Raw genomic sequence first — 26,800 nt, 5'->3', positions numbered from 1 at the left:
GAATAAAAACATTTTACTGTTTCAGATACAGCAGCTTTCTCTCTCTCTCTCTCTCTCTCTCTCTCTCTCTCTCTCTCTCTCTCTCTCTCTCTCTCTCTCTCTCTCTCATTATAGAGATGCATCCAGGCGAATCAATCACCCTTTAGCTGCTTCCAAAGATTCCTCATGTCAGGAGCTCCAGCCCACCATGTTGCTGCATAAGTTTCCTCTGACTATAAGAGTTGCCAGCAGACAGGGATGGAGCAAGTTATTCTAGCAAACACTTGGAGTAGCTTTGCCATCCTGAGGAACAACTTGGGGCTTCCTGATAGCAAGATACCGCTCCATTTTAAGTCACCTTCAAAGTAGGTGTTCTCCCTCCCTCCCTCTGTCTCTCTGTCTCTGTCTCTCTCTGTCTCTCTCTGTCTCTCTCTCTCTCTCTCTCTCTCTCTCTCTCACACACACACACACACACACACACACACACATTCACCCTTAGCTCTACTGGATTGACCCAAGTCTGAGCATACTCATCTTTTGGAATGTGTCCTGTCCTGAAAACTATTGAATGCTTTCTTGCCTCAAGGACCATACTGCATGGGCTGTGTGTAAAAATTCCCACTACAGTCTATTTCGTGCCACCAACAGTTTGCCACTTGGTTCACAACATTTCTAGAAATGCACTCATCAGCTCCTGCTGTGTGATCAGGCCACTGGATCTATTCAGAGTCTTGCTGGCACACAGCTCAGACAGTTTTCTCAATGTTGAAAACCACAAACCCCCCTCTCTTTCATGTGATACTTCTCTTTTTAATGCAGACAGACATGAAAAGGGTAGCCACAAGGTGCAAAGAAGTTTATTAACTACAGTGGAGTGAAGATTCCATGAGTCACAGTGTCTGTGCATGCAGCCTTACAGCTCACAGCCTCCGGCAAACAAGAAGTTTAAGTTTAAAAGTCAATGAGATGCAGCAGTGAAGAGTTCACCACTGGAGTGTTTTGAGCTGTGCAATCAGTCCGCTCCATGGATCTTCCTAGAGCCCCTCTTCAGAATGGGAGCTCAGTGATACGATAGAATATTCTAGCTCAGGATTTGGCCTCCAGGTTTTCTGTTGTTGTAAAACACACACACACACACACACACACACACACACACACACACGAGGGAGGGGCAACTTTCCCTTCTGAAGCACCGTGGCCTCACTCAGGAGCTGCAGACAGTTAAGATGTTCCCAAGTAGCCTGAAGTCACAAAGGGAAAACAAAGCACTTTATAAATTCACATTTTATAAGTTTTAAGAGACCATAATGCATAAAACTCAGAAGATGATACAACCACAATGAAAAACTTAAATCTCTTCCCAGACAATGCTATAATGTCATGTGATTTGAGCCCACAGAGCAGCAAAAAAGGGGGGGGGTATGAGAATTGGCAACTTAGAAGATATTAAAACAGTAAGTCAAACAAACAAAAACCTTTTATCTTACATTCATTTTTAAAGAAGGGAGTGTTCCATACACTGCCTTATTGTCCTTAGGATCAAAAGGCTATCACACAAACCTCGGCATAAGAGTGAAAAAGGAAACTGAAGGGCCTAAGTCTTGGATGTAACCACAAACCCATGGAACAAATAAAATGATTGACTTCCCTACAATGAAGGCTTTCATTGGTCTGTCATTTAAAAGCGAAAGAACCATTTCAAAACAGGGAACACAACAGTGTGTGTGTGTGTGTGTGTGTGTGTGTGTGTGTGTGTGTGTGTGTGTTGGGCATCAGTCACCTAGCTCACCAATGTCTAAGTTAGACAAAGTTCCACAACACACTTGCAGGAAAGTCCTAAGACATGAAACTGGTCCTTCATTTTCACAGGATGATGGTTTAAATGGGTTCTTGTAACACCTCTGTCATAGCAATGAAGCCCACAGCATGGCCCCCTCATAACTGGATCCCTCTCTTCAGATCTGCGAGAGTCCAGTTATTTATGCTTGGTACCAGAATTCTATCCTCTGTGTTGATCTGTCAGAAATGGTCTCACTGGAGTGGCCGCAGACAACCACATCTTTAACAAGTAGCCCAAAGAACCATGAAGTCTAGGCACCAAAGATGCAGAATGCCAGTTCCTCCTCTGCCTCTTCCATGGGCTTCCGTGACCAGAGCTAAATCACAGCGCTTATCAGCTACTCAGATTCATGGATCAGCAGGTTAGATTAACAAATCTTCAAAGCAGAGTTAACGATGCCAGTTTCAAAAATAAGATCTTGGTGGTAAGTAGAATGACTTTTATAAGCTACATAGTTTATAAAACTAATATGGAGCCCTCCCAAGCCACTTTAGGAAGAACTAGGAAGAAGACCACCATGATGAAACAACCAAGGCTGGGAAAGGGGTCACTTGTGACTCTCACAATCAAGAAGTGAGCCCTGTCACTTTATAGAGAGGGCCGTTTGCACACATGCTGTCAGTCAGTCCTTCCTGATACATCAGGTACATCTGAATGGTTTATAGAAAACCTACTATAAATTAAAATTTTAAATAAGTTGCTACAAGACAGCAGTGGTGTTGGTTGCAAGGCATGGAGAGAAGAGAAGGGAGATGCTCTGCGCAATCTTACTTCCTCATCTCCAGTACCGAGAAAACCAGCTTGCAGACACAACAATGTGCCCATCACTATTGCAACTTGGAACTAGAAGTTCTAAACAACAACACAAGAAAAGTGGAAAGACCTAAAGCAAAGGACTACAAAAATATTTCATAAGTCTCTCTTAAAACCTTCTTAAGAGGTATTTCTTACCCCTGACTTAAAAAACCAAGGAGGAAACCACAAATTAGTCAGCTGTAGGAACACAAAATAACATTCTTTGGCCCAAAATGTACCTAGCAAGACAAATGAGAAAGACTACAATACCTCAAAATTTGGTTCCTTAACTGTAAATTGACAACACTAATACTTAAGAGACCCAGTCAAAGCAAGCCTACAACTTGTGAGCCAACCGAGTCTATCAAAATTGTGGTCAAACACTTCATGCCACCCAGACACAACTGATGACCATCAAACCACATAGTGCATACCAAATACTTGCAACAGAAAACGTTTGTGAAGAAGCAAAAGCTACCCATCCCAAACAAGTGTGTTGTTCATGGCACATCATTAGGAAGCTACAAGCTCCACATCGTTAAAAAGTATAATTTTGGCATTGCAGAGTGACAGACATTTAGGCAACTGAAAGGAAGCACGAACTACACACGAACTACATTCAAGAGCAAAGGTAAACCAAGGGGTGTGTTTCTGTTCAAGACAAGAATTTCTTTGTTCAGTCAGAGCATGTTAAGAAGGAAAGGCATGAGTCCCTTCTGGAAATTTCTGAACAGTTTATAAATATAAAATGAACACTTCTTCAATAAATAAATGGTCCTTAAAGTCTTCACTGATGACCGTCAGATTCTTCTGTCACTGCTGTCCCCGCCAGTGGCACTCCTGGCTGGGGAAATGGGATATTTCCTGCTGTTAGGTGACACTTCCTCCATCACACACACTTCATCAGTACGCCTCTTCATAGTCTGAATCCTAGAGGGGCAAGAATGGCAGATGTTTATGCACTACAATGCCACAGCTAGTTACAGGTAAAGACCATGTGTATGGGGTCTCCAAATGGAAACTAGCTTGGGGTAACAATGGTGGGATATCCCTGATAGCACACCTAAGTTCCATGGAGCATCACAGGACCTCAATACAATGTGTCCAGCAGGCTGATTACTGCTTTGAAGCCACAATGGTTCTCTTTATGACTGTATTTTAGAACTTAAATACACCAGAAAAGATGCTTGCCTATAGCAGAATGTGCATGGCTGTCCTGGAACTCTCTCTGTAGACCTGACTGGCCTCAAACTCACAGAGATCCACCTGCCTCTGCCTTCCAAGTACTGGAATTAAAGGCATTCACCACCATGACCAGCTTTTCTCCACTGTTCTTATGACTTTATCTACAGCAACTATGTCCTCCTGTGACACCTCCCAGTGTAAACTCAGCAATTATCCTCTCTCTCTCTCTCTCTCTCTCTCTCTTGCAGCATCAATTTTTTCCTTCTCCATTGGATCATCCACAACAGCATAGAAATGGTGCTCCATTTTGCCCATCATAAAAAGCAACTCAACACAGAGCACCCTCTGCCCCCTGCCATATTTCTTTGCATTCTATCTTAGGAAAGCCATTTACACTCACTTCCTCCCATGTGTCTTTGTGATGGTTCTTGCCCCTTCCCTTGTGCCTTTCACCCTCACTATCCCATTGGAGCTATTTTTGCCAAGGTCACCAGTAACCTCCACATCACCAAAACATAAATAGGAACTCCCAGTTCCTGGAAAATTTTCTTCCCCATCTCCCAAGATATTAAACTCTCTTGGTGGTCTTTCAACTTCAAAGGCCATCCCTTTTCTTTTCTTTTGCTAATTCCTCTTTGTCTAGAAGCCTTGGAGACCTCCAGGCTCAGTCCTTTGGCTTTCCTACATATATACACACCTATCTCCTTGATGGACACAGCTCCATAAGTCTCTATCTCCTAATGACTCCTAGATCACATCTCCAGACTAAGCCTCTGTTCTGAAAACACAACTGCCTCACTGAACATAATATGTTCAAACTCAACTCCTGATTTCACTCTTAAATCTTGCTCTGGGGCTGAAGAGATGACTCAGTAGTAAAGAACATTTTTCTGCCCTTCCAAAAGACCTGGGTTTGACTCCCAGGATTCAGTAGTTAAGAGACCCTGGGTTTAATTCCCAGCATTCACATGGTGTCACGACCATCTGTAACTCCAGTTCCAGGGGATCTGATCCCTCTTCTGGCCTCCGTGGGCACTGCATGCACACACACAGGCAAAATACTCAAACACATAAAATAAAATAAAAATCTTAACTTTGAGCTAAAACATTTTAAATATTACTGTAGAAAATGTTGGTTCTATTCTACTAGTTGCCAAGACCTCTGGAATGATCCCTGTTTCTCCTTTTTATCTTTAAAAACAAATGCCAGGAAATTCTTCTGCCTTTACTTTCAAGTCAGAGTACAGGACACAGCCACTTCTCACCGTCTCTACCACAGACTTCTCTCACTTGGATTATGGCTAATGCCTACTAACCAGGCTCTCTGATCCTGCTTCAGTCCCTTACTGTCGCTCTCAACACAAAGCTAGACTGACACTCTGAAAACACACATCAGTCCATAGCACTTCCCTCCAAATCCCCTCTAATGGATTCCACTTCATGTAGAGTTCAGATGACTCAGGCTTCTTACAAGATCTGGATGCAACTCTTTGACTCCCACAGAGTTCATTCTCGCCCTCCTCTCTTGCTTTCCACACTGCCCCCTTGTTGCTGCTCTCCTCTGAGCCTTGGCATCCACAGTCTCTTCCAGAAGCAATCTCCCGAGAAAGCTGTGTGGCTAGCTGTTCATTTCTCCTAGGAAATTTCTTGAATGCCATCGTACCAAGGGTAACCATAAGCATCCTCTCAAATACCACAGCCCTTCAGCTAACTCTTTTTCTGCTTTGTTTCAGCAATATTTATTTGCATTAAATACTGCCTAGTATACTGAGTATTTTATTTATTTTCAAAAAATTGTTTATGCCCCAATTTGAGAAAAGATGCTATTTCAACTGCATGTTTGAGGATGTGAAAGAGTTTTTCAAGCAGAGAACATTTTCCTTGAAGAGCGGGAAATTTTAATGTTTTCACATCTATTTTATAAGCACCTAGAATGGTACACATGGCACATGTCAGACGCCAATAAATAATCATTAAATGAATTAATACAAGACATGTAGATAATAACTGTCTCTTACTTTGTGTTATCAAAGTATTCAAACCCTGGGGAGTTGAGACATCTTTTTCTCATCTCACATAGGTGATTCAAGCTCACAGAAATCAAAGTAATGAGAAGTCCAGTGAGTGACGGGCTGCACTCACGTAGTCAAGTGCTGAGGTTGGCAGTGAGGACAAAGTGTGTGCTCACGTTAGCTCACGTTAGCCCATGTTAGCTCACGTTAGCCCATGTTAGCTCACGTTAGCTCACGTTAGCCCATGTTAGCTCACATTAGATCACGTTAGCTCACGTTAGCCCACGTTAGCCCACGTTAGCCCACGTTAGCCCACGTTAGCTCACGTTAGCCCACGTTAGCTCACAAACAGATCCTGAGGCATCTCCAGCTGCACCACTTCAGAGTCTCCCCCTCTCCTTAGATCCCAGGATAGATACAAGCCTGAGTCAAGGCCTGGAATGCACCCTTTAGAGATTTCAACCAAGATGAGGACCTACCAACACAGTGTTTCTTAGTGATGAAAGAAATCACCTAAAGGCTATACATCCTGACTTCCTTCAAAATACTAGGGTTCAGCTAGGTGGTGGTAGCACAGGCCTTTAATCACAGCATTAGGGATGCAGAGGCATGAGGATCTCTGTGAGTTCCAGGCCAGCCTGGTCTACAAGAGCTACACAGAAAAACCCTGTCTCAAAAAAAAAAAAAAAAAGAAAAGAAAAGAAAAACTGGTTCATCAGAAGTTCATTCAATTCAGGGTTCTGAGTTCAGAAAGTTGAAATTCCCTTGTAAAAATTCAATAGGGTTTTTGGTTTTTGTTTGTTTCTTTGATTGGTTTGGGTTTTGGTTTTTTGTTTGTTTATCAGTCAGTACCTTACACAGCCCTCTTTTTAGCTTAAGAATACAATTCTACACACATGAGACGAAATAAAATAAAATCATGGACTGATGAGATGACTCAGTGGGTAAAGGAGCTTGACATCAATCAAGCCTGATGATCTGAGTTCGATCCCTGGGACCCACGTGGTAAAAGGACAGAACCAAGTCCTTCAAACTGTCCAGTGACTCCATGCACTCACTGAAGCTTAAATAAACAAACTTAATTTTAAATGAGGACTGGAAAGATGGCTCAGCAGTTGTTTTTGCAGAGGACCTGAATTTTGTTTCAAGTTCCCATATGGTGGCTCACAACCATTGTTGTAACTCCAGCTTCAGGCAGTCAAACACCCTCTTTTGACCCCTGCAGACACCAGGCATAATGGTTATACACAAACACACATGTATAATACTCTTATACATTAAAAAAAATCTAAATTTGCCGGGCATTGGTGGCACACGCCTTTAATCCCAGCACTCGGGAGGCAGAGGCAGGTGGATCTCTGTGAGTTCGAGGCCAGCCTGGCCTACAGAGCGAGTTCCAGGACAGCCTCCAAAGCCACAGAGAAACCCTGTCTCGAAAAACCAAAAAAAAAAAATCTAAATTTTATTTTTCAAAAAAAAAAGTCAACTTGAGAATTGGTAGGTATTCCCAGAGACCCTGGTTCATACTTTCCTGTGCTGTCAAGAAGAAGAGAAAATACCAAACAGAAGAAACAGGACACTTACCAGACACTCCGCACAACGGACACAAAGCCTGGCCATACAGTCATTGTTGTCCTCCTGGTCAGTGCTGTGGAAAGAACACAGAGCAAAACTTAACCATCACTGTCCTCAGCACAAGCTTGGGTATTGAAATCACATGAGTAGTTTTATAGCTGACCCTTAAGGAGAGCCGTTAGGAATAAGTGATAAATAAATGTGCATGAGACCCCTGAAGACACCAGGCACACTGGTTGTACACAAACACACCCAGCAAGCACTAGGTAAATAGCAGCTAGTCACCCTCATTCACTCAGGAAAGTACTGAGCATCAGTTACGGCTGGAGTGCCATGCTAGGGTGGGAACAGAGGTAAAGAGCACCTGATCTTCTGATGAGAGGGAACCGTAAGAGCTACTGTGTACGGTAATACCATACGATGATGCTCTAACAGTTTGGGGGAACTGCCATGGGCACAGGGCAGGGAGAGACCAGGTCTCTGTCCAGAACTCAAGCGCACATCTTGGTTCTGGGGGTAACCAAGCTTCCAGATAAACAAGAAACTGAAGAGGACTATTCCAGGAATGTTGGGGTCAGGAGGAAAAAAATGGATGGACAAATAGATGGATGGACAGGCAGAGACAGACAGACATGCACACACACACACACACAAACACACACAAGAATGACTATAGTATATCTAGGGGGAAAAACACATAAGCTGAAGATAACTGAACTATAGAGTTAGTGAGAGCAAATGATGGGAAACAATGTGACTTGGGAACAGATCCCAGAGGGTTTGATATACATGCTTAGAAACAGATATTATTTTTGCTGTGTGTGTGTGTGTGTGTGTGTTTCAGATTCCTTGAAAAAGGAACTCTTTCTCCAGTAAATAAATAAACACACAGAAAAAAAAATTTAGAACTTCCCAAGATTAAGACTCCCTCATCCCTTAGGTTAGGAGTCCTTTCACAGACAACAGAAACATCACAGATTTTTTTGTTGCTGTTGTTTTTGTTTTGTTGAAAGAGGGTCTCACTATGTATCCTCGGTTAGCCTGGAGCTCATTATGTAGACCAGGCTAGCCTTGAATTCACAGAAACCTGCTTGCCTCTGCCTCCTGAGTTCTGGGATTAAAGGTGTGTGCCTCATGCCAGCTAAGGAGATTTAATGTATAATTCTGTTCCTTTTAAAAAGTAAATCTGGTCCCAGTACTTGGAGGCAGAGACAAGCAGATCTCTGTGAATTCAAGGTCAGCCTGGTCTACAGAGCAAGTTCCAGGACAGCCTTCAATGTTACACAGAGAAACCCTGTTTAAAAAAAAATGTAAATCTGGCCAGGCGATGGTGGCACATGCCTTTAATCCCAGCACTCGGGAGGCAGAGGCAGGCAGACCTCCATGAGTTTCAGGCCAGCCTGGTCTACAGAGCAAGTTCCAGGACAGGCTTCAAAGCCCGGTCTTGAAAACAAACAAACTGTATGGAAAATGAGTCAGTCAAAGAAACACAACCCTCAACAGAGTCAAAGAAACACAACCCTCAACAGAGTCAAAGAAACACACTCTGGCCCTGCAACCAGAACCAAAGAAATGCACCCTGACCTTGAAACCAGTGTCAAAGAAACAGTTTGTCTCTGGAATCAGAGCCAGTGAAAGAAATACACCCTGGTCCTAAAATTAGAGCCAAGAGGCTAAAAGGACCAGTAAAAGAAACACACTTTGTCCCTAAAACCGGATCCAAATCTGACCCTGAACCCAAGCAGAAAACCAACCAATCCCTGAGCATGAAATCTAGCCAATCTTAGTTCAGGGACTGAAATCTGACCAATCCCTACCCTGGAAATCTCCCTGGAAAAACTCCACCCCCCCCCCCCCCAAGAATCCCTATATAAACCCTGTGACTGCAGCTTGTGGCTGTCTGCCTGTTCTCTTCCACCCTGATGAGGAATCACTCTCCTGGATTCTTCCCTCCCAATAAATCTCTTGAATGAGGTTTGGGTGAGACCTTCATTTGCTGGAACTTTTTTGCAGCAGCCAGAATGGAGCATCAGGCTGAGTACTTCAGCTGGGGAAAGTGGTGTTTCACTCTGGGGGAGCTGAGCCAAACAAACTGTAACAACTTAGTGCTCCCTGCCAGAGCCTAGCTCTTACACTGGGGAAGCCTTTCCCTGCAGCAGGGCTGTAAACTGCTGTGCTTACTGTGACCTGTGGTAGTCCTCGGCTCCCGACTGCCAGAATATTTTTACATCTGAGCTGTAACACTCAGTATTCTGTGGCTCCCGAATGCCAGGATCCCTTTCTATCTGAGCTGCAATGCTTACACACACACACACACACACACACAAAACAAAACAAAAAAACTTCCTGGGAAACTACTGGATTGTGCCTGCCCATTGGCAGAATGGTGATTAATAAGTAATAAATGCTTTTGATAACTGTGGTGGTTTGAATAAGAATGGCCTCCATAGGCTCATATATTTGAATGTTTAGTCACCAGGAAGTAGAACTCTTTGACAGAATTAAAGGATCAGGAGGTGTGACCTTGTTGGCAGAAGTACCTCAGTAGTGTGAGCTTTAAGGTTTGAAAAAAGTCCATGCTAGGCTCTGTCCCTCCCTCTCCCTCTGTCTGTCTATCTATTGCTATCTCTACCTCTCTCTCCCTCTCCCTCTGTCTCTATCTATTGCTATCTCTATCCCTCTTTCCCCAGATTAGGCTGTAGTTCTCAGCTACTTCTCCAGTACCATGCCTACTGCCATGCTCCCCATCATAATAGTTCCCCATGATGATAGTGAACTAAGCAGCTGTAAGCCAGCCCCTAATTAAACAATTTCCATTATTAGAGAAGCAGTGGTCATGGTGCCTCTTCACAGAACTAGAATGGTAACTAAGGCGGTAACCACATCCATTTACCCCTTTCAGAGCATCTGCTGACCAAGAACCTCACATGCTTATTTAAATTTCCTTCGCCCTTCAGCGCTGTTCTCAGAGCCTCCTTCATTGCTCAGGCATATGTTGTTGGGAGATGAGATGCATGCTCATAATGCATGTGCAGGGCCACAGCACTGCATGTTGTGGTCCCGAAGCAGAAGCTCCCTGTCACTCCCCGGCCTCCATGTCAATGCCCACAAACGTCACTGTAATCTTCCCCTCACAGAACCACTCCATTTGGGATGACATTTCACCACTGGCGCCGACTTCAGTCTGGGAGAAGTGTGTGGACATGGAGCGCATGCGCTGCCCATTTGCGCTGCCCCCGTGCTGCGCGGGGCTGTGGAAAGGAGCCCGGCTCTCTGTGGGGACTCTGGTGAAACTCACTCATCGGAAACTTCAATGGAAGACTTCTTGTAGCCGGACCTGCTCCTCTTCTTCGCCCCGGTTGCTTTCCTCCCCATTCTCACCAGCAGCAGAATGACCACCACTGCCGAGGGGATGAAGACAAGGATGGAGAGAAGGGCCACAGAGGACAGCATGGTGCTGAAACCTGCCGGAAAAACCGAGAGAGGGCTGTGCACCTGCAGCCTTTGACTTCAGGTCAGGCCCAGGCCTCTTCCGATCCCTGCCTTTGTTCGTGCTTCAATTACAAAAGGAATAAATATATCACAGGAAACATTAAAAAAATACAGGGAGCAAAACATGCACACATAATTCCATCACCCAGGAGAAACACATGCTGTCCACCAGTTTATTCTTCTTCCAGGAGTCTAAAATCACATAGGGAGCAGGATGTATGTAAAAGCAGAAGTCCTACTTTTCACATTATTTTAGCTTAGTGTATGAGACATGTTTTGATTGACTAAAAAGGTCCTGATTATAAAGGTCTTCAAGCCAGGCGTGATGGCACCACACACCTTCAATGCCAGCACTGGGAGGCAGAGGCAGGCAGTCTCCACGAGTCCAAAGCCAGCCTGGTGGTTTACAAAGTAAATAGTGAAGCTCTGTCCAAAAAAAACAAAAAACAAGCCTTCTGAATATGACACAGAGTACTCTACCATACTGAATCAATTAGCAAATCAATCCTCTAACTTTAAACATTCAGGTTATTTCAAATTCTTTCCCTTCTTTGACTCTACAAGTCATATTAGAACGACCATTCTTATATATAAATCCTAGTGTTTAGCTCTGTATCTTAAGATAAAATTTTAAAGTAGAATTGTAGGGAATATATATATATATTGATTTTTTGAGACAGGGTTTCTTTGTATTGCTTTGGAGGTTGCCCTGAAACTTGCTCTGTAGACCAGGCTGGACTTGAACTCACAGAGATCCGCCTGCCTACTGGGATTAAAGGTGTGTGCCACCAGTGCCCAGCCAGGAATATATTTTTAAGGGAACATAATTTTAAGAAGTATGACTTCTACTACAAAACTGCCTTCTAGAAAAATAAAATCTATTCCTGCCAGCAGTATGATCATTTAAACTTGCAATGGGTCATTGTCAAACCAGATGATGATTATGACAAGGAAAAAGCTGAGGAGGGAGGGAGAAAGGGAAAAAAGGCAGGACAGGCAGGCAAGAGGAAATAAAAGAGGGCGGGAAGCCCCAAGAATTGGCAATTATAATGATTCATAATGTATCTCCACGTCTTTGACTCATATCCAGTTTCAAACTCAAATAACACATAATAGTCACCAGAGTGATTATTTTGGAAAAAGTCATTCATAACCTCATCTCCACAGAAGGAAATGCTGGTCTTTGTAGCGTAAAAGAATCATAACTCTGCCCCTTCTTAGAGGGAGTCCCATAACTGCAGCATGAACCCAACAGGACAGCTGCAGTGACCTCTACATCACACATAAGCATTAAATTGGGGGGACTGCTCAGCATTCCACAAGACATTTGGTCACCTGAAGATACAATGAAAACGTCGATGCAGAAACTATGACAACATTGGAAGAGAATATTCTATTATATTCTGTTTTCAAAATCAAAATTGAGATAGCTCAGCCAGCAAAAGCTGTTCCCACCGACTCCTACAAGCTGTCTAGTGACCTCCAGACACACAATGTAGCATGGGTGCCCACACACCAATACATACAAAATAAATAAATAAATAAGTGTTTTAAAATTCAATCTTAACAGGCACGTGAAGACAACAGTTTCAACACAGTGATCCTCTAAGCCAACTGGTAAGTCCCTGAAAACACCAGACAAGTGACAGCACTGTGGGAGCCTGGCAGTGAGCCGCTTACCCCTTTCTGTAACCGTAAGCTCCGTCAGGGGAATGTTATGATACACGTCGGGAGGGTTCTTCACGGCGCAGCTGAACGTCCCGTTGTCCTTTAGAGTGGGGTTGCTGATGCTGATAGACGCGTCCCCTTTGTACACATTTCCAACCCAGGAGATACGGTCTCGGAAGGTGCCCGCCGTGGTTGGGTACTGGAAAGACTGGTAATGAAAAATCTAAGAAGGCAATACCACAAGAGAAACGGTTAGCTTGGAAAAGCTGAGTAGGCCCAAGATTAAGAGGAATTGTAAAACAAGGGCTTTATTTTCCCCCAGTTGGTTTTGCTTTGCTTTGCCCATCTCTCTCTTAGAAAGACAGGTGAATAAAACTGATCAGAGAACAGACTCATGAGAGAGCCCTGGGATCTCAACCTTTAGATCTTTTCTATGGCTGAAGAGATGGCTCAGGGGCTAAGAGCACTGTCCATCCAGAGGACCTGAGGTCAGTTCCCAGCACCCACATCAGGCAGTTCACAACCACCTGTAACTTCAACTCCAGAGAATTCCACACTTCTGGCCTCTGAAGGCACCTTCATACATTACACCACACACACGCACACACAGAGAGACAGAGAGAGAGACAGAGACAGACAGACAGAGACAGAGAGAGAGAGACCACACAACAAACACACAGACAGACATAAACACATGCACACACACACACAGAGAGAGAGAGAGAGAGAGAGAGAGAGAGACAGAGAGAGACCACACAACAAACACACAGACAGACATAAACACATGCACACACACACAGAGAGAGAGAGAGACAGAGACAGACAGACAGAGACAGAGAGAGAGAGACCACACAACAAACACACAGACAGACATAAACACACACACACACACATACACACATCTAAACAAGAACTCTCTTGTAAATTTTTCCTAAAGCCCCCAGGAAATGACTCTCAAACAGGGGCAACATCATCTCCACAAAACATTTGACAATGTGGACAGATTCTTTTTTCCCACCAGGTTTTAAATTGTATTTATTTCTAATTGACAAATAATAAGTGTTATATTTATGTGTGACTTTTTTGTGTAGTGCTGAGACTTGAACCCTAGGCCTTATGAATGCTAAGCTCTACCAATAAGCTACATCTTGCAGTTACTTTTGCTTTTGAGGAACTGCCACACCATCTTCTAAATTAGCTGTATTATTTACATTAGTAAATTTCCCTTTTCTCCAACCTGTACCGATCCCTATTGTAATTTGTCTTTTTTAGATTTATTTTTATTGCTTTTCATGATGCATGGGTGTGTGTGTGCTTGCATGTGTGTGCATGCACATTAGTGTAGATGCCCACAGAGGCCAGAGATGGCATAACTCCTGGAGCTGGAGTTACAGACCACTGTCAGCCACCCCAATAATGGTGCTAAGAACCAAATTCAGGTCCTCAGCGGGAGCAGTGTATACTCTTAACCTCTGAGCCATCTCTCCAGCCCCATTATTAGTCTATTTTAGAATAGCTTTTCTTGGTAGTCTGTGAGGTGATATCTCATTTCAGTTTTATTTCTATTTCCTTTGTAATTGGAGGCACTGGAATTTTTCATCTATCTGATCACTGATACCGCTTCTTTTGAGAAATGTCTGCTCAGATCTTCTGCCTGCTGCTTAATCGGGTTGTTTGTTTCCTTGGTGCACTTTGGTTGCTGCAACTAGGGGTGGGGGTGCGTGCTTCAGGCACCTAGTGGGTAGAAGTCAAGGGCGCTGCTAAACTTTCCACGGTGCATTAGACAGTCCCACAGGTTTGACATCCATAGTGTCAAAGTAGGGAACCTGTACTATAGAGTAACACCCAGTGTTTGCTTCTCATGGTTTGCAAATGACTTTCACTGTTTACTCGCTTGGCCCTTATAATGTCACCAAAGCATATGAGGCAGGTGTAACTATTCTGAATGTAACAGGTGGAACTATTCTGAACTTAACAGGTGGAACTATTCTGAAAACAGAAAGCGAAAAGAGACCCAAATCAAAACATGATGCAAGTTACTCAAAGTCACACAATTAGCAAGTGACAAAAGGGAGATATTCATCTTCCGGATCACTGAGCAGGTGTACTACAATCCAACCTCTCTTGGCTTATCTCCCATGGCAGTTAATACAAGACCACATCAAACACCTGATAAGCATGCAGTGAATATGTGCTGTATTAAGGTGATACTGCTTTGGACTTGGTGATTGGACACTTGGTCACCAAAAGCATATATGTATGCCTGAAGGTGTGACAGGCAGTTATGACAATCAACATGGCTCTTATGCAAGACAGGAGGCTTCCCTCTTTCTTTGTTTACTTGGTACCTTCCCACTTAGGACACCACACCACCAAATTGACCAACTTTGAAGCGCAATTCCTCAGAGAAGATGCTGACTCACTCACTGGTTAATTTCATCAAGAATTCACTCCCCAGATACTCAGCGCACCCGCCATGTTCCAAGCATGTGAAGGAACAGGATATAGTGGGTACCACACAGGCATGGCCTCTATTCTCATGGAGCGTACATTTTGGTAAATAGAGACAGTAAAAATGGACATGATTGTGACAAATGTTCCAAAGGGGGAGACAGAGGAGGCCTATCAAAGCAGCATGATGGTGTGTGCCTATACTCCAGTACTCAGGAGGCAGAGGCAGGAGGAGTGCTGTGAATATGAGCCCAGCCTGGGTTATACACTAAGTTCAAGAACAGACTGGAGCACAGAGCAACAAACCTTTCTCCAAAAAACAGGGATCGTCAGGACAAAAAGCTTAAAATTTCCTCACTGACAAAACAAGGCCTGCTGTGTACCTTCCAGGTTAGTCTAACTCATGAATTACATGTTAAGTTAGTGACCCACAATCCTTGCTCCTTGGTAAGCCTGACAAGTTAACCACTTCCCCAAAACCGTCTCTTAAATGGCACTGATTCCAGCTCAGACGAGCTTGCTGCTCTCTGACTGGGTTCACAGAACACTGCTCTAGGAGAAGCACTGTCTGCATATAGGGTTTCTGACCCAAGAAGCTCCCTACTGCTCATTCTGTCCTACTTTTGGACAAGGAAGCAGAGTCAAATAAGGTCAGTCATGGCCTCCTGGCAAGTCAGAATAAAGGGAACTATTTTAAATCTACAGCAACAGGAACCTTGACTCCAGTCTTGTCTCCTTCACCACGGTTACCTGACCCCCTCCACACACACCACGGCCCTCGGTAACAGCTCCTAATGCACAATTCAAGGCGTAGTCACTAAGACGAAAGGCGATTTTCCTTCCAATGGAGGAAAAGAGAATAAAGAATACTTCCTAGAATCCACTCTAGGGACAGAGATGGCTCAGTGAGTAAAGACACCTTGTCACTGAGCCTGGAGGCCTGAGTTCATCCCCAGGATCCAAGCGGTGGAAGGAAAGAACTAGATTCTGCAAGTTGTCCTCTGACCTTCATACACTCAAAGTAGCATGCATGCAAATAAATACATAAGTAAAATGTAAAAATCCAATTTACATATGGCTGTGACATTCACATTTTTAAGATTATTTTATATATGTGGGTGTTTTTCCTGCATGTATGTCTGTGTGTTAGTGCATGCCTAGTACCCAGGAAGATCAGAACAGGGTATCTGATTCCCTTGGAACTGGAGTTACAGGAGGTTGTAAGCCAGCATATGGGTGCTGGAAATTGAACCCAGATCCTCTGGAAGAGCAGTCAGTACTCTCAACTGCTGAGCCATCTCTCCAGCCCCAACATTCAAATAGATCCTTAAATAGCACCCATCCTGCACCAAGGCAACTGATGGAACTATAAAGAGAAAGGGTTTTTACAGCATTGTAATCTCTAATTAAACACCCATAATGGGACTTGAACCATAAATGTGTTTTATATGTGTGACTAAAGTATATTGCTTTTAATATTGCATGACCATATGTCACTGATGACATCTGTCACCAGTACAAGGTGCTACTGTTTCCTTCAAAGGCAGCTACATAAATCACAGCAGAAGTTTACATGGCCAGAGGAGAAGCCAAGATAAATCTAGAGTGCAGGATTCTCAGACAGACACGCCCACAGAGACAGCAGGGTGGGAGCAGCTTTCAGAGAAAGGATGTCAGTGACGTGAGTGGGGAACTTCTCTAGCCCACGTCCTGGAGACGCCCTTTTTAGTATATCAGATTCAAAATAAAGCTGTAATGCCACACAGAAGGAAGCAACAGGGCAACCAAATTAAACCACATTTCCTCTTGGTTTCTGACCATTTTTTTCCTTGGAGATAATGTGCAAGAGTCTTACACAGCAGAGTAAAAGACTCTGTGTAATTAAACAAATATCACAGGACAGAAGCCTGGCTCACTCCAAAGACCTATTTCTTTTATTTCATTTTTTAAATTTAACTGTAGTGTGTATGGGGTGTACGTGTAGGAGCACTAGTGCTATGGTTTACGTGTAGAAATCAGAGGACAACTTTTGAGAGTTATTTCTCTCCTACCCCCATGGATTCAGGAATCGAACTCGGGTCATCAGGCTTGCAGACAGGAGTCTTTATTCTCTGAATGAGGAATCTGACTTTCTTTCTTCTTTCTTTAAGTGTAGATCAAGCTGGCTTCAAGTCTGCTATGTTGCTGAGGATGGCCTTGAATTCCTGATCTTCCTACCTCACCAATGCTGAGACTGCGGACGTGTGCTGCCATGCCAGGCATTCAAAGGAACTTTCCAGATAGTCCACACTTACAGATTCTGTGCGACTGCTGCTGGGGGGGCGGTATGTCCAGTCTATAGTCAGTTTGTCAGTGACATCTGAAGACGACTTGAAGGTGCATTTCAACTTGATCTTTTCTCCAACATATCCTCGGACATGGGCATCTGCACTTATCTCCAAAGAAAGGACGGTATGCACACCTAATGGAAGCAAGCCCAAACATTTACAATGCATTCCTTTTGTTGGATTATAAAATGGGAGTGAACACTGTAGATGCTTTGCATCATTTTTAGGGATCTCCACCAGAGCCACCAATGTATTTTCAGACAAAATTTATGAGGAGCAAGGAGCTAAGATCCATTAATCTTTAATAACATTTTTATCATGTTATAGTCTTAAATCATAGTAAATAGTTGAGTAAAAATTAAAAACTTAATCACTTTAGCATTTTTCCAAACACAGGCTTGCAGTTAAACTAAATACATACAAGGAAGGGTTGCCCATAGTAACTAAAAGAAAACAAGGCCCACTTCTCATCCTGTGCCCTCCCCAACACGCCCGCCCACACACACATGTTCCAGAAATACAGCAGCTTTTATAAGGTCTAAGAGACTCAAACTGTGGTAGTACACGCTTTTAATCCCAGCACTTGGGAGGCAGAGGCAGAGGCAGGTGGAATTCTGTGCATTCAAGGCCAGCCTGATTTACAGAGTAAGTTCCAGGACAGCCAAGAACAGCTAAAGCTATACAGAGAAACCCTGTCTTAAAAAAACAAAAACAAAAAAACAAACAGAGACTCAACCAAATACAATATCATCACAACATGATGAAACTACTAGCATTTCAACCAATAGCAAAATAAGGATAGAAAATGCAAATAGGAAATTTATGTTTTAAACTGTCCTCAAATGTTTTATCTAGTCTTCCCCTCCTCCAGCTCTTCCTTTTTAAGATTCATTTTTATTCTCTTTCATTATACTGATGCCAACAGAGGCAAGAGGCTTTATCCCCTAGAGCTGGAGTTACAAGTGTTTGTGAGCCAGGTTAATGGGAAATGAACTCTGGTCCTCTGGAAGAACAGTAAGTGCTCTAAACTGCTGGTCCTTCTTTCTAACACCTCTTCCTCCTCCTTTTCTTCCTCTCCTTCCTCTCCTTCCTCTCCTCCTCTTCCTTCTTGAGACAGGGCTTTGCTATGTAGTAGCCAAGCCTGGCCTAAATTCACAGTCCTCCTGACTCAACCTTCAAGACCTAGGATTTCAGGCATATACCACCACACCCAGCTAGGCTTCCTCTCAAAGCTAGCTAGGTGAATCATGTGAATCATACATCTATTAAAAGTAAATTATGGAGGACTGGCTGGAGGTGTAGTTCATGGCAGAGCACCTGCCTTAAAGTAAGATACCATTTTTAAAGCCTACAGAGTATGGTCTTTCTAAAACCACTAATTCCAACTTTGATGTTCCATCTTTCCACAAGAAATGAAAGAAGGAAGGAAGCAAGTGAGGGAGGGAGAGAAGGAGAGAGAGAGAGAGAGAGAGAGAGAGAGAGAGAGAGAGAGAGAGAGAGAGAGAGAGAGAGAGAGAGAGAGAGAGAGAGAGAATAAAACCTGGCACTTTCTTCCAACCATATGCTATAGGAAAAGCAGTGAATAAAATATGCCTCCCACTGGAGAGCATTGTTCTAGGAAATTAAAATGCTATCCTTTGGTTTTCCTGCTTCCTTCTCTATCTCACTAATCTAAGATTCTTCTGGTAGCTTAAGGCAAAGAGAATAGCAAGATTTCAGAAAAGAGCAAATTCACACCCTGCCCCAAGATCCAGTGGTCTCTCTGGCACAGGAGGATGGTGTACTGATTGAACACAAAGACGCCTAAGCCAGATTTGAGTTCAAACCCCAGTCCTATTGCTGGCTCTGAGCAGCTCAACCGGTTACCTTACTCCTTCAGTTTGCTCATCCTGGCAGATACAGGGCTTACCTCTAGGTCACTGTGAGGATTAAATGAGTTAAAACACATACAACACCCAGAAAGCCTACCTACCTCAAGCAAACACCCCAGGCCTGCTGATATCACCTCCTCTCTCTCCTACAGGCTCTCGACCTTTCCTATGGCTGGCATATCTGAGTCATTGTTCCCGTACCTTTACCTCTGACAGCTTTGAATCATTTTCTCACTCTGGACAATCTAGTCTGGTCGCATTCCTCCTGAAAGGAGGAGACCAAGACAGAGCTCACTAATAAGGCCTTTAATAAGAGTCCGTCCCACCTCACAGGTGATGGCCATCTGGTTCCTTGCATAGCATCCTTTCCGACTGCCATGCTAAACTTGCCATTTCTTGTGTGCCTTCGTAAACATTTATTCCTGTACTAGAAAAAAAGCCTTCATTTTCAAGCCCTCAATCACTCTTGACACATCAATGTGAAGAAAAGTCCTATTCAGCCCTGGGGATTCAGATCTAAAGTCAGAAAGGTAGAATGAACCCACAAATTACACAGGTTCCTCATCTTATGTTTCAAGCCTAAAACATAAGTACAATATAGAGCTTGAAGGGATAGATTTGAACTTAGGCAGAACTGCACCAAGCTGTAGCTCATCAGACGTCTGGCTATGAGAGCTTGGCCGCAGTTCCCTAATCCACTCAGACTTCAATTGCTCCATTGGTGAATGGAAAGAATAATTCTCCTAAGATCACTGTGAACATCCAGTAGACTTTAAACATATACAGGCCTGGATACAGCTCTTGTGAAACATGTGAGGCCCTGTGTTCTCTCCCTAGTACCACAATAAATAAGTGAGCAAACAAACAAATAAATACACTTAGAATGCTTAGAAGAGCTCTCAAGATAAAAACTTTCAATGAACATTTGCACTTATTATTAAAGTGGGCAACACACATACTAAAAATTCTGAACTAATGCCCTGCTGGTCTGTGGATTAAAATCTAAACAGGAGTAGTCTGTCTCAGACACCTGCCAACTACCCATCCTGTCCCTTTCACTATGCCTGGACTGTCCCCAAAGATACTGTGTCCTTTCATGTCTCTGTTTTCTTTGAACATATCTTTGTCTGGAAGGATCTCCCCATTCTTACTACCCTGCCAGAGTTGCTCCCCACCACATCCCAACATTCACACACTTTCATCAGAACTCAAATGCCAGCCCACTCTGTGACACCCAAATTCCCTGAGGTTCTTTGCTCTTCCTTTGAAGTTCCCACCATACAATACTACCCAAGCACATATGCCACGACCACACCTGATTTATAAAGGTCATTTCCTCCACAAAATGCAAGCACCACCAGGGCAAAAATTCAGAGGGAAGAAGGCAGGCAGAGAGAGACTAGGAGGGTTACCATGATTACTAGTGTAAGGACGTCTTCACTGCTCCCTCATTCGATCCCCATCACCTTCCTTATGGGATTTGCAACACCTCTTCGATGCTTCTGTCTGTACCCACTCAGGAAAAGATCCATACTTGATAACCACTTCTAGACTGGACTAGTGTACTAAAGGAGGAAAAGAATATCACCCAGATGTACAGACAGCCCCTCTAAGAAATGAGTGCCAGACGGAGGGTGTCAAGAATGACTCTCAGTTTCTACCAGGCTTGTAGAGAGGGACACTAGTCCAATTCTGAGTAAGTTTAGATGTCTTCAATACCTAAGGGATAATGTCAAAAAGAAGAGTAAGTCAGGCGTCCGCAGTCTAAGACCCATGACTCAAGTGGGAGCAGATGATTCTTGTAAGAAGGGAACAAACTCATAATAATTAGCAGTGACCCTGCTCTCTGCCCTGCGGGTAACCAGATTGTCCATCAATCTCTCCAGTGGTTTTCTGGCAAACAGCTAAAACATTTCAACATCTTTATGTAAACAGAGTTCTATTAGAATGCAACTACACTGGTTTGTCTGTGGCTACTTTTGCACAGGCGGCAGAGACTCAGAAGATGTAGCAGAGAACAGGTGCCTGCACAGGTGCCCCCATAGTCTAAAATGTTCACTCTTGTTCCATTATTGGAAATGACTGCCAATGCCTGCTTTAGAGCTAAGACAAGACCTGGGTTAGAGTTAGAAATCAGAACCTTAAGTCAGTCAGTGCACATTTTTAATCCCAGCACTTGGGAGGCAGAGGAACTCGGATCTTTGTGAGTTCAAGGCCAGCCTGGTCTACAGAGCTAGTTCCAGGACAACTAGGGCTGTTACACAGAGAAACCCTGTATCAAAAAACAAAAACAAGCCGGGCGGTGGTGGCGCACGCCTTTAATCCCAGCACTCGGGAGGCAGAGGCAGGCGGATCTCTGTGAATTCGAGGCCAGACTGGACCGACAACCTCCAAAACAATACAGAGAAACCCTGTCTCGTAAAAAAAACAAAAACAAAAACAAAAACAAACAAACAAAACAATCTCTCTCTTCCTTCTCTCTGTCTCCTCCCTTCTTCCCTTCCTCTGTCTGTCTCTCTTCCTCCTCCTCCTCCTTCTCCTCCTACCTCCATATAGCTCCTTCCCTCACCTCCTCCCCCTCCCTCTCTATCCTTTTCTCCAACCTTTCTCTTCAGTCCTTCTTCCTTCTCCATATTTCTATCAACTCCCTTCTCAAAAACTCTTTCCAATCCTATGTTATATTAATTCAAATTTCCCCCATTTTACCATAACATCCTTTCAGACATTTAACTTTTGTTTTATGTTTTGTTTCTTGAGACAGAATCATGCTATGTAGCCAAGGCTAGGCTGGCCTCCAACACCCTATCCTCCTGCCTCAGCATCTCAAGTGATAGGACCACCATGTTCTGGTTTGATATTTATTCTGGCCAAATAAATACATCCAACCATAAAAGACTTAAAAAAACAATTAATGGAGGTGAGAAAGATAAAGCCACATTCTAATGCAAATAATTTTGGAGCTGATAGAAATTAAACATGACAAAACAAAGCCCATAATTTTATACATCTGATTTTCCAAAATGTAAATCTCCCAATCTTGAATTTACATAGTACTTGCACTTACATGAAAAAGAGAAAGATGCAATACTGGGTTGGCTCTCCATCATTATTGCTTGGTCCTCCTCCCTTCCCTTCTCTTGTTCCTTTTTCTTCTTTTTTTGTTTTTTGTTTTGTTTTGTTTTGTTTTCCAGACAGGGTCTCACATTTCTCAGGTTAGATTCACATTTGCTAAGATAGCCTTGAACTTCTCATGCCCCTTCCTCCACCTTCCTAGTGCTAGGATTGCAGGCGCCCACCACCATACCCTGTTTTTGCAATGCTGGGGAATGCATCCCAAGTTTCATCCAAGCTGGGCAAATACTCTACCAACTGAGCTACATCCCCAGGCCCAGTCTATTGTTTCTATATACTTACACAACTGAAATAAGCAGGAGCAGATTTACAACTTGAGATCAATTCAAAAAAGATAACAATTTAAGGGCTCTATCTTTGAAGGGGAATAGAATAGCAAATAAACACTTGTGGGAAAGCAAAGCCTGTCACCTAAGATTCAAAAGAGACACAACAAACAACAAACACCAACAGATGGTGCACTAACAACATGCTCAGGGAAAAGGGCTGCCTCAAAGGGGCACAAATGGTTTACTTTGTACGAAATGCCCAGAATAGACAAAGGCATGAGTAAGTACAGTAAATTATGGTTTCCAGAGCCTGTGGGAAGGTAGGAATAGGTGTCGGATTTTTGTTTGGGGTGATGAAGATATTCTAAAATTGGTTGTATTGATGATTGTATAACTGTATATTTAACAAATGAATAAGTATGTGAGCTACATACCAACAAGTCTGTGCTTTTTTTAACCTTTATTTTTTATTTTATGTGTCCGTGTGTTCTTCCTGCATGTATGCCTGTGCAGAACTTGCATGTCTGGTGTCCTGGGAGGCCAGAGAGGGCATCTCAGTCCCTGGAATTGGAACCACAAACCATTGCCAGCCACCATCTGAATACTGGAAATCAAACCAGAGTCTGGAACAGAAACAAGTGACGTTAACTGCTGAACCATTTCTTCAGCCCCCTTGGCTGGCTGATTAGTTGGTTTTAAAGGCAAAATATCAAACTATCCCAGAAGACTTGTAGGAGTGGCAGAGGAATACAAATCTATTCGGGACATACCCAGAGATCAATAACTTAAAACCATCATTAGAATGTGTGTGCACAGCAAGGCCATGGTGGCGAATACCTTTAATCCCAGCACACAGGAGGCTAAGGCAGGTGGATCTCTGTGAGTCTGAGGCCAGCCTGGTCTAAAAGAGCCAGTTCCAGGACAGCCTCCAAAGCCACAGAGAAACCCTGTCTCAAAAAAAAAATATGTGTGGGAGAGAGAGAGGGAGAGGGAGAGGGAGAGGGAGAGAGAGAGAGAGAGAGAGAGAGAGAGAGAGAGAGAGAGAGAGAGAGAGAGAGAGAGAGAGGGAGGGAGGGAGGGAGGGAGGGAGGGAGGGAGGGAGGGAGGGAGGGAGGGAGGGAGGGAGAGAGAGATGGAGAGAGAGAGAGAGAGAGAGATGAGAGAGAGAGAGAGAGAGAGAGAGAGAGAGAGAGAGAGAGAGAGAGAGAGAGAGAGAGAGAGAGAGAGAGAAGCAACTTTGTTAATTAAATTGGTTCTCTCTTTCTATCTCTATCTATCTGTATGTAGGTTCTGGAGATGGAACCAGGTCCTCAGGCTTACATGGCAAGCACCTTAACCCACTGATCCATCTCACAAGTCCCCCAAAATAACTTATATTTGAACCATTTGTTCTGCTAGATTTGACACCTGCTCTTCTATGTGAAGTAATACTAGGTTTACAAAAAGACCACCATTTCTAGAATATTTTTCTCAATGGGGTATTTGAACATTTCTCCCTCAACACCCATGTTGTATATATACAGAAAGAGAGAGATGTTTATCTAAAGTCACTGACTCTATTGCAAAAAGACTTGGATGAAAAACTGGACACTTATGATGACACAGGTAGCTGGGAGGGATCAGGGAGTGTGCTGGCAGCGTGAAGATTAGTCACCAGATAAATGAAAACCTCCTCGCCTTACCTGATGAGACTCGCCACCTAAATGTGTTCATATTTATACAATATTAAAGCCCCCTTTCAAAAATGCCCATTATTTGCTGGGAAATGATACAATTCATTCTAATTCTAGCTATACTAGCATTTTATTTCTTAGGAAAACACAAACACACAGAAAAAACAATCAGGAAATATTTGCACATCAAAATGAAGCTAATTAGTTTGGATTGAAATTTAGAAATCTGGAATGACCTGAAAGCAAAATTATTCAAATCTTACAATATAGTCATTATGTCAACACCGTACTTCTGACAATAAAGATTAGAGTTTCAAAAGAACTCCTGTGACGTTTCTTATACTTTAGAATGTTTATAAAGTGCTAAGGTAGCTGCCTTTTCTTCAACAATATGCCTGCTATAAGAAAAATCACACTTCTAGAAAATGTTTTATTTCATAGCCCCTGAAATAAAATTACCAAATCACGATTTTCCTTCCCTCCCCGCACCCGCCCCTTTCTCTTTTCCAGTCCTTACGGTCATGACTGTGTCTTTCAATACAAATGGGACACACAGAATTGCCCATTTCTGACTAGGGTGTAACAGCAATGCGATCCCTGGCAGACAATCACTGATAATCTCAGACAGGAACCGTGAGTGTCCGCAAAGCCTGAGCTCGCTGAGGTTTCATTGGATCGTGGCATCACCAACGCAGTCAGGCTGAGAGCCCCGAGACCGACCGGGGAACAACTCTCCGCAGTGGGTGGTGCCAGCCGGGAAAGAACGAACTCCCACATCCCCCGCCTTCCCAGAAACCGAGCGAGGGGTTTCCTGAGACCCCCAACCCGGAACCGGAAGAGCGACCATCTTCCCTGACCCCCTCAAGCCGGAAGTGGAGCCCAGCCAGATGGCGTACTCACCCTGCACAAATAGAATGCTCAGCAGTGGAAAGAGAGCGCAGCCACGACCTCCTGCTGCTCCTCTTGGCTGCTGCATCCCGACAGCTCTTCCAACCCTTGCACACCTTGTTTACAGCTCCCGGGGACCACGCAGGTGGTGCCGGAAGTGACGTTATCGCGGGAGCCACCTTTGAAATGGCAATCCGGATTTTCCTCAGGGATCAGGCTTGTTACCAGAATCCTACCTGGTTCCCCTGATCGGCAGTTTTTTGACTCTCAAAAAGGATCCGATTGCTGTCTACCACTTCAAATTGGCTATAAACTTTGGGGAAACAATTTTATTTTTATGGATGTCTGCAGAGCCAGGCTTAATCCTCTGACTGTAATCCATAAATTCTATCCCTAATGTCTAAATTGAATCTTCACAATTGATTCTCATACATATGAAGTCCATGGAGACATAGGCGAGCATACAGGGCCCTGTGGTAAATACATGTAAGCCTCATCGTTCCTGTTCCTTTTAATGTAGCCATTACATCATCCAGAATTGGGTGCTTATTAAATTACTTCAGTGACAGTGATGAAATCACTACAGTGTATATTCCAGGTGAAGGGGAACAAGGGTATGTCTATCAATGTGCTGCAAAAGTAAGAATATTATTATCACAATACTTGATGTTCAATGAGATGGTCTGACATCCTCTGGAAAAAGATGGTACAGGACCCTGCTTGACTGATATATTCTCCCAATTCTCCTGAGGCCACTATGGTCAATAAAAGTGCAATGGGAACAAAAAGCCTGCACTTACAGAAATATTTCCCAACTGTGACACTTTCAACTGGTATACTTTACTAGGCTTGAAAGTTGAAGGTTTTCTCTATGAAGAGAATAAGAGTAGAAAAACTAGTATCATTGCTTCTGAAGTACCCAAACTAAGCCAGGCAGGGTAGCAAAAGCCTGTAGACCCAGGATCTGCAACACTATGGCAGGAGGACCAAGATTAACTGCTTCATAGTAAGACCCTGGTAAGGGTTAGGGTTAGACTCAAGAAACGAATCTTCCAAATGTATGGTATCATTTTGCCCATTTCCAAGTTCTCCAAAGCAACGTGAGAAACTTACAGAAATCATACCTACCTATTAGAAGTTAATTCCATCCATTACTGATTCTACTGTCTCTACTAAGAAAACTGGAACAAAGATAAAATATACCCCCTTGTTTGCTATTAACTGCTATGTGAACTTTGCAGATTTATATGTAAGTAAATAATGAAATTCATAATTCTTTATTACTAAGAGTTTATTTACACAATGCTTCATAATAAAAAATAAGTTACAGTACAAAAGTGCTCTTAGGAAGGAGACACTGAACAAGGCTGTGATACCTGGTGAGTGTTCAGACAAGACACAAGGTGCAAGTTTGCTGAAGAAGTTTTTAGCTACTTTCTTACATGTATGAAACATACACGGGCCATCATTTAAAGAAACATCTAGTTGTTATAGTCGCAATGGTGAATTATGAAAACAGAAGAAAATACAGATCTAACTTGTAGTTCAAAACTAGGTATCAAAAAGACGTGGTGGCACACGCCTTAAATCCCAGCACTAGGGAGGCAGAGGCAGTGGGATCTCTATGAGTTCAAGGATAGGCC

At 43.3% G+C, this 26,800-nt stretch overlaps 1 protein-coding gene across 2 annotated transcripts; it reads right to left on the bottom strand.

Annotated features, from left to right (window-relative positions):
• Window positions 1-820: 820 nt before the first annotated feature.
• Mpzl3 (myelin protein zero like 3) lies at window positions 821-25,333 on the bottom strand. 2 transcript variants are annotated; one of them, XM_005069457.4, is made up of 6 exons: window positions 25,170-25,333; window positions 17,292-17,458; window positions 12,559-12,769; window positions 10,685-10,850; window positions 7,396-7,459; window positions 821-3,544 (listed from the first exon to the last, which is right to left on the bottom strand). In XM_005069457.4, exons 1-6 carry the CDS (start codon window positions 25,243-25,245, stop codon window positions 3,518-3,520), a joined length of 711 nt encoding a protein of 236 aa, XP_005069514.1. In that variant the 5' UTR covers window positions 25,246-25,333; the 3' UTR covers window positions 821-3,517. The 2 variants fall into 2 exon arrangements, with proteins under 2 accessions (XP_005069514.1, XP_021082414.1); XM_021226755.2 differs by lacking the exon at window positions 25,170-25,333 and adding an exon at window positions 24,787-25,083.
• Between the last annotated feature and the right edge of the window lie 1,467 nt (window positions 25,334-26,800).

Source organism: Mesocricetus auratus, unplaced genomic scaffold (assembly GCF_017639785.1).
Source record: "Mesocricetus auratus isolate SY011 unplaced genomic scaffold, BCM_Maur_2.0 Super-Scaffold_100022, whole genome shotgun sequence".
NCBI lineage: Eukaryota > Metazoa > Chordata > Mammalia > Rodentia > Cricetidae > Mesocricetus > Mesocricetus auratus.
Note: the sequence above shows the minus strand (reverse complement) of the source record. Positions and strands in the feature narration are given on the sequence as shown.

What these genes read in the sequence shown, in the direction of transcription:
- Mpzl3 (XM_005069457.4), bottom strand. Translation starts at nt 25,245, where the DNA reads ATGCAGCAGCCAAGAGGAGCAGCAGGAGGTCGTGGCTGCGCTCTCTTT. An exon ending in GCAGCAGTCGCACAGAATCT is followed by an intron (nt 12,770 to 17,291) that starts GTAAGTGTGGAC and finishes TTGCCTTCTTAG; the next exon opens with ATTTTTCATTACCAGTCTTT. An exon ending in TCCGTTGTGCGGAGTGTCTG is followed by an intron (nt 3,545 to 7,395) that starts GTAAGTGTCCTG and finishes TTGCCCCTCTAG; the next exon opens with GATTCAGACTATGAAGAGGC.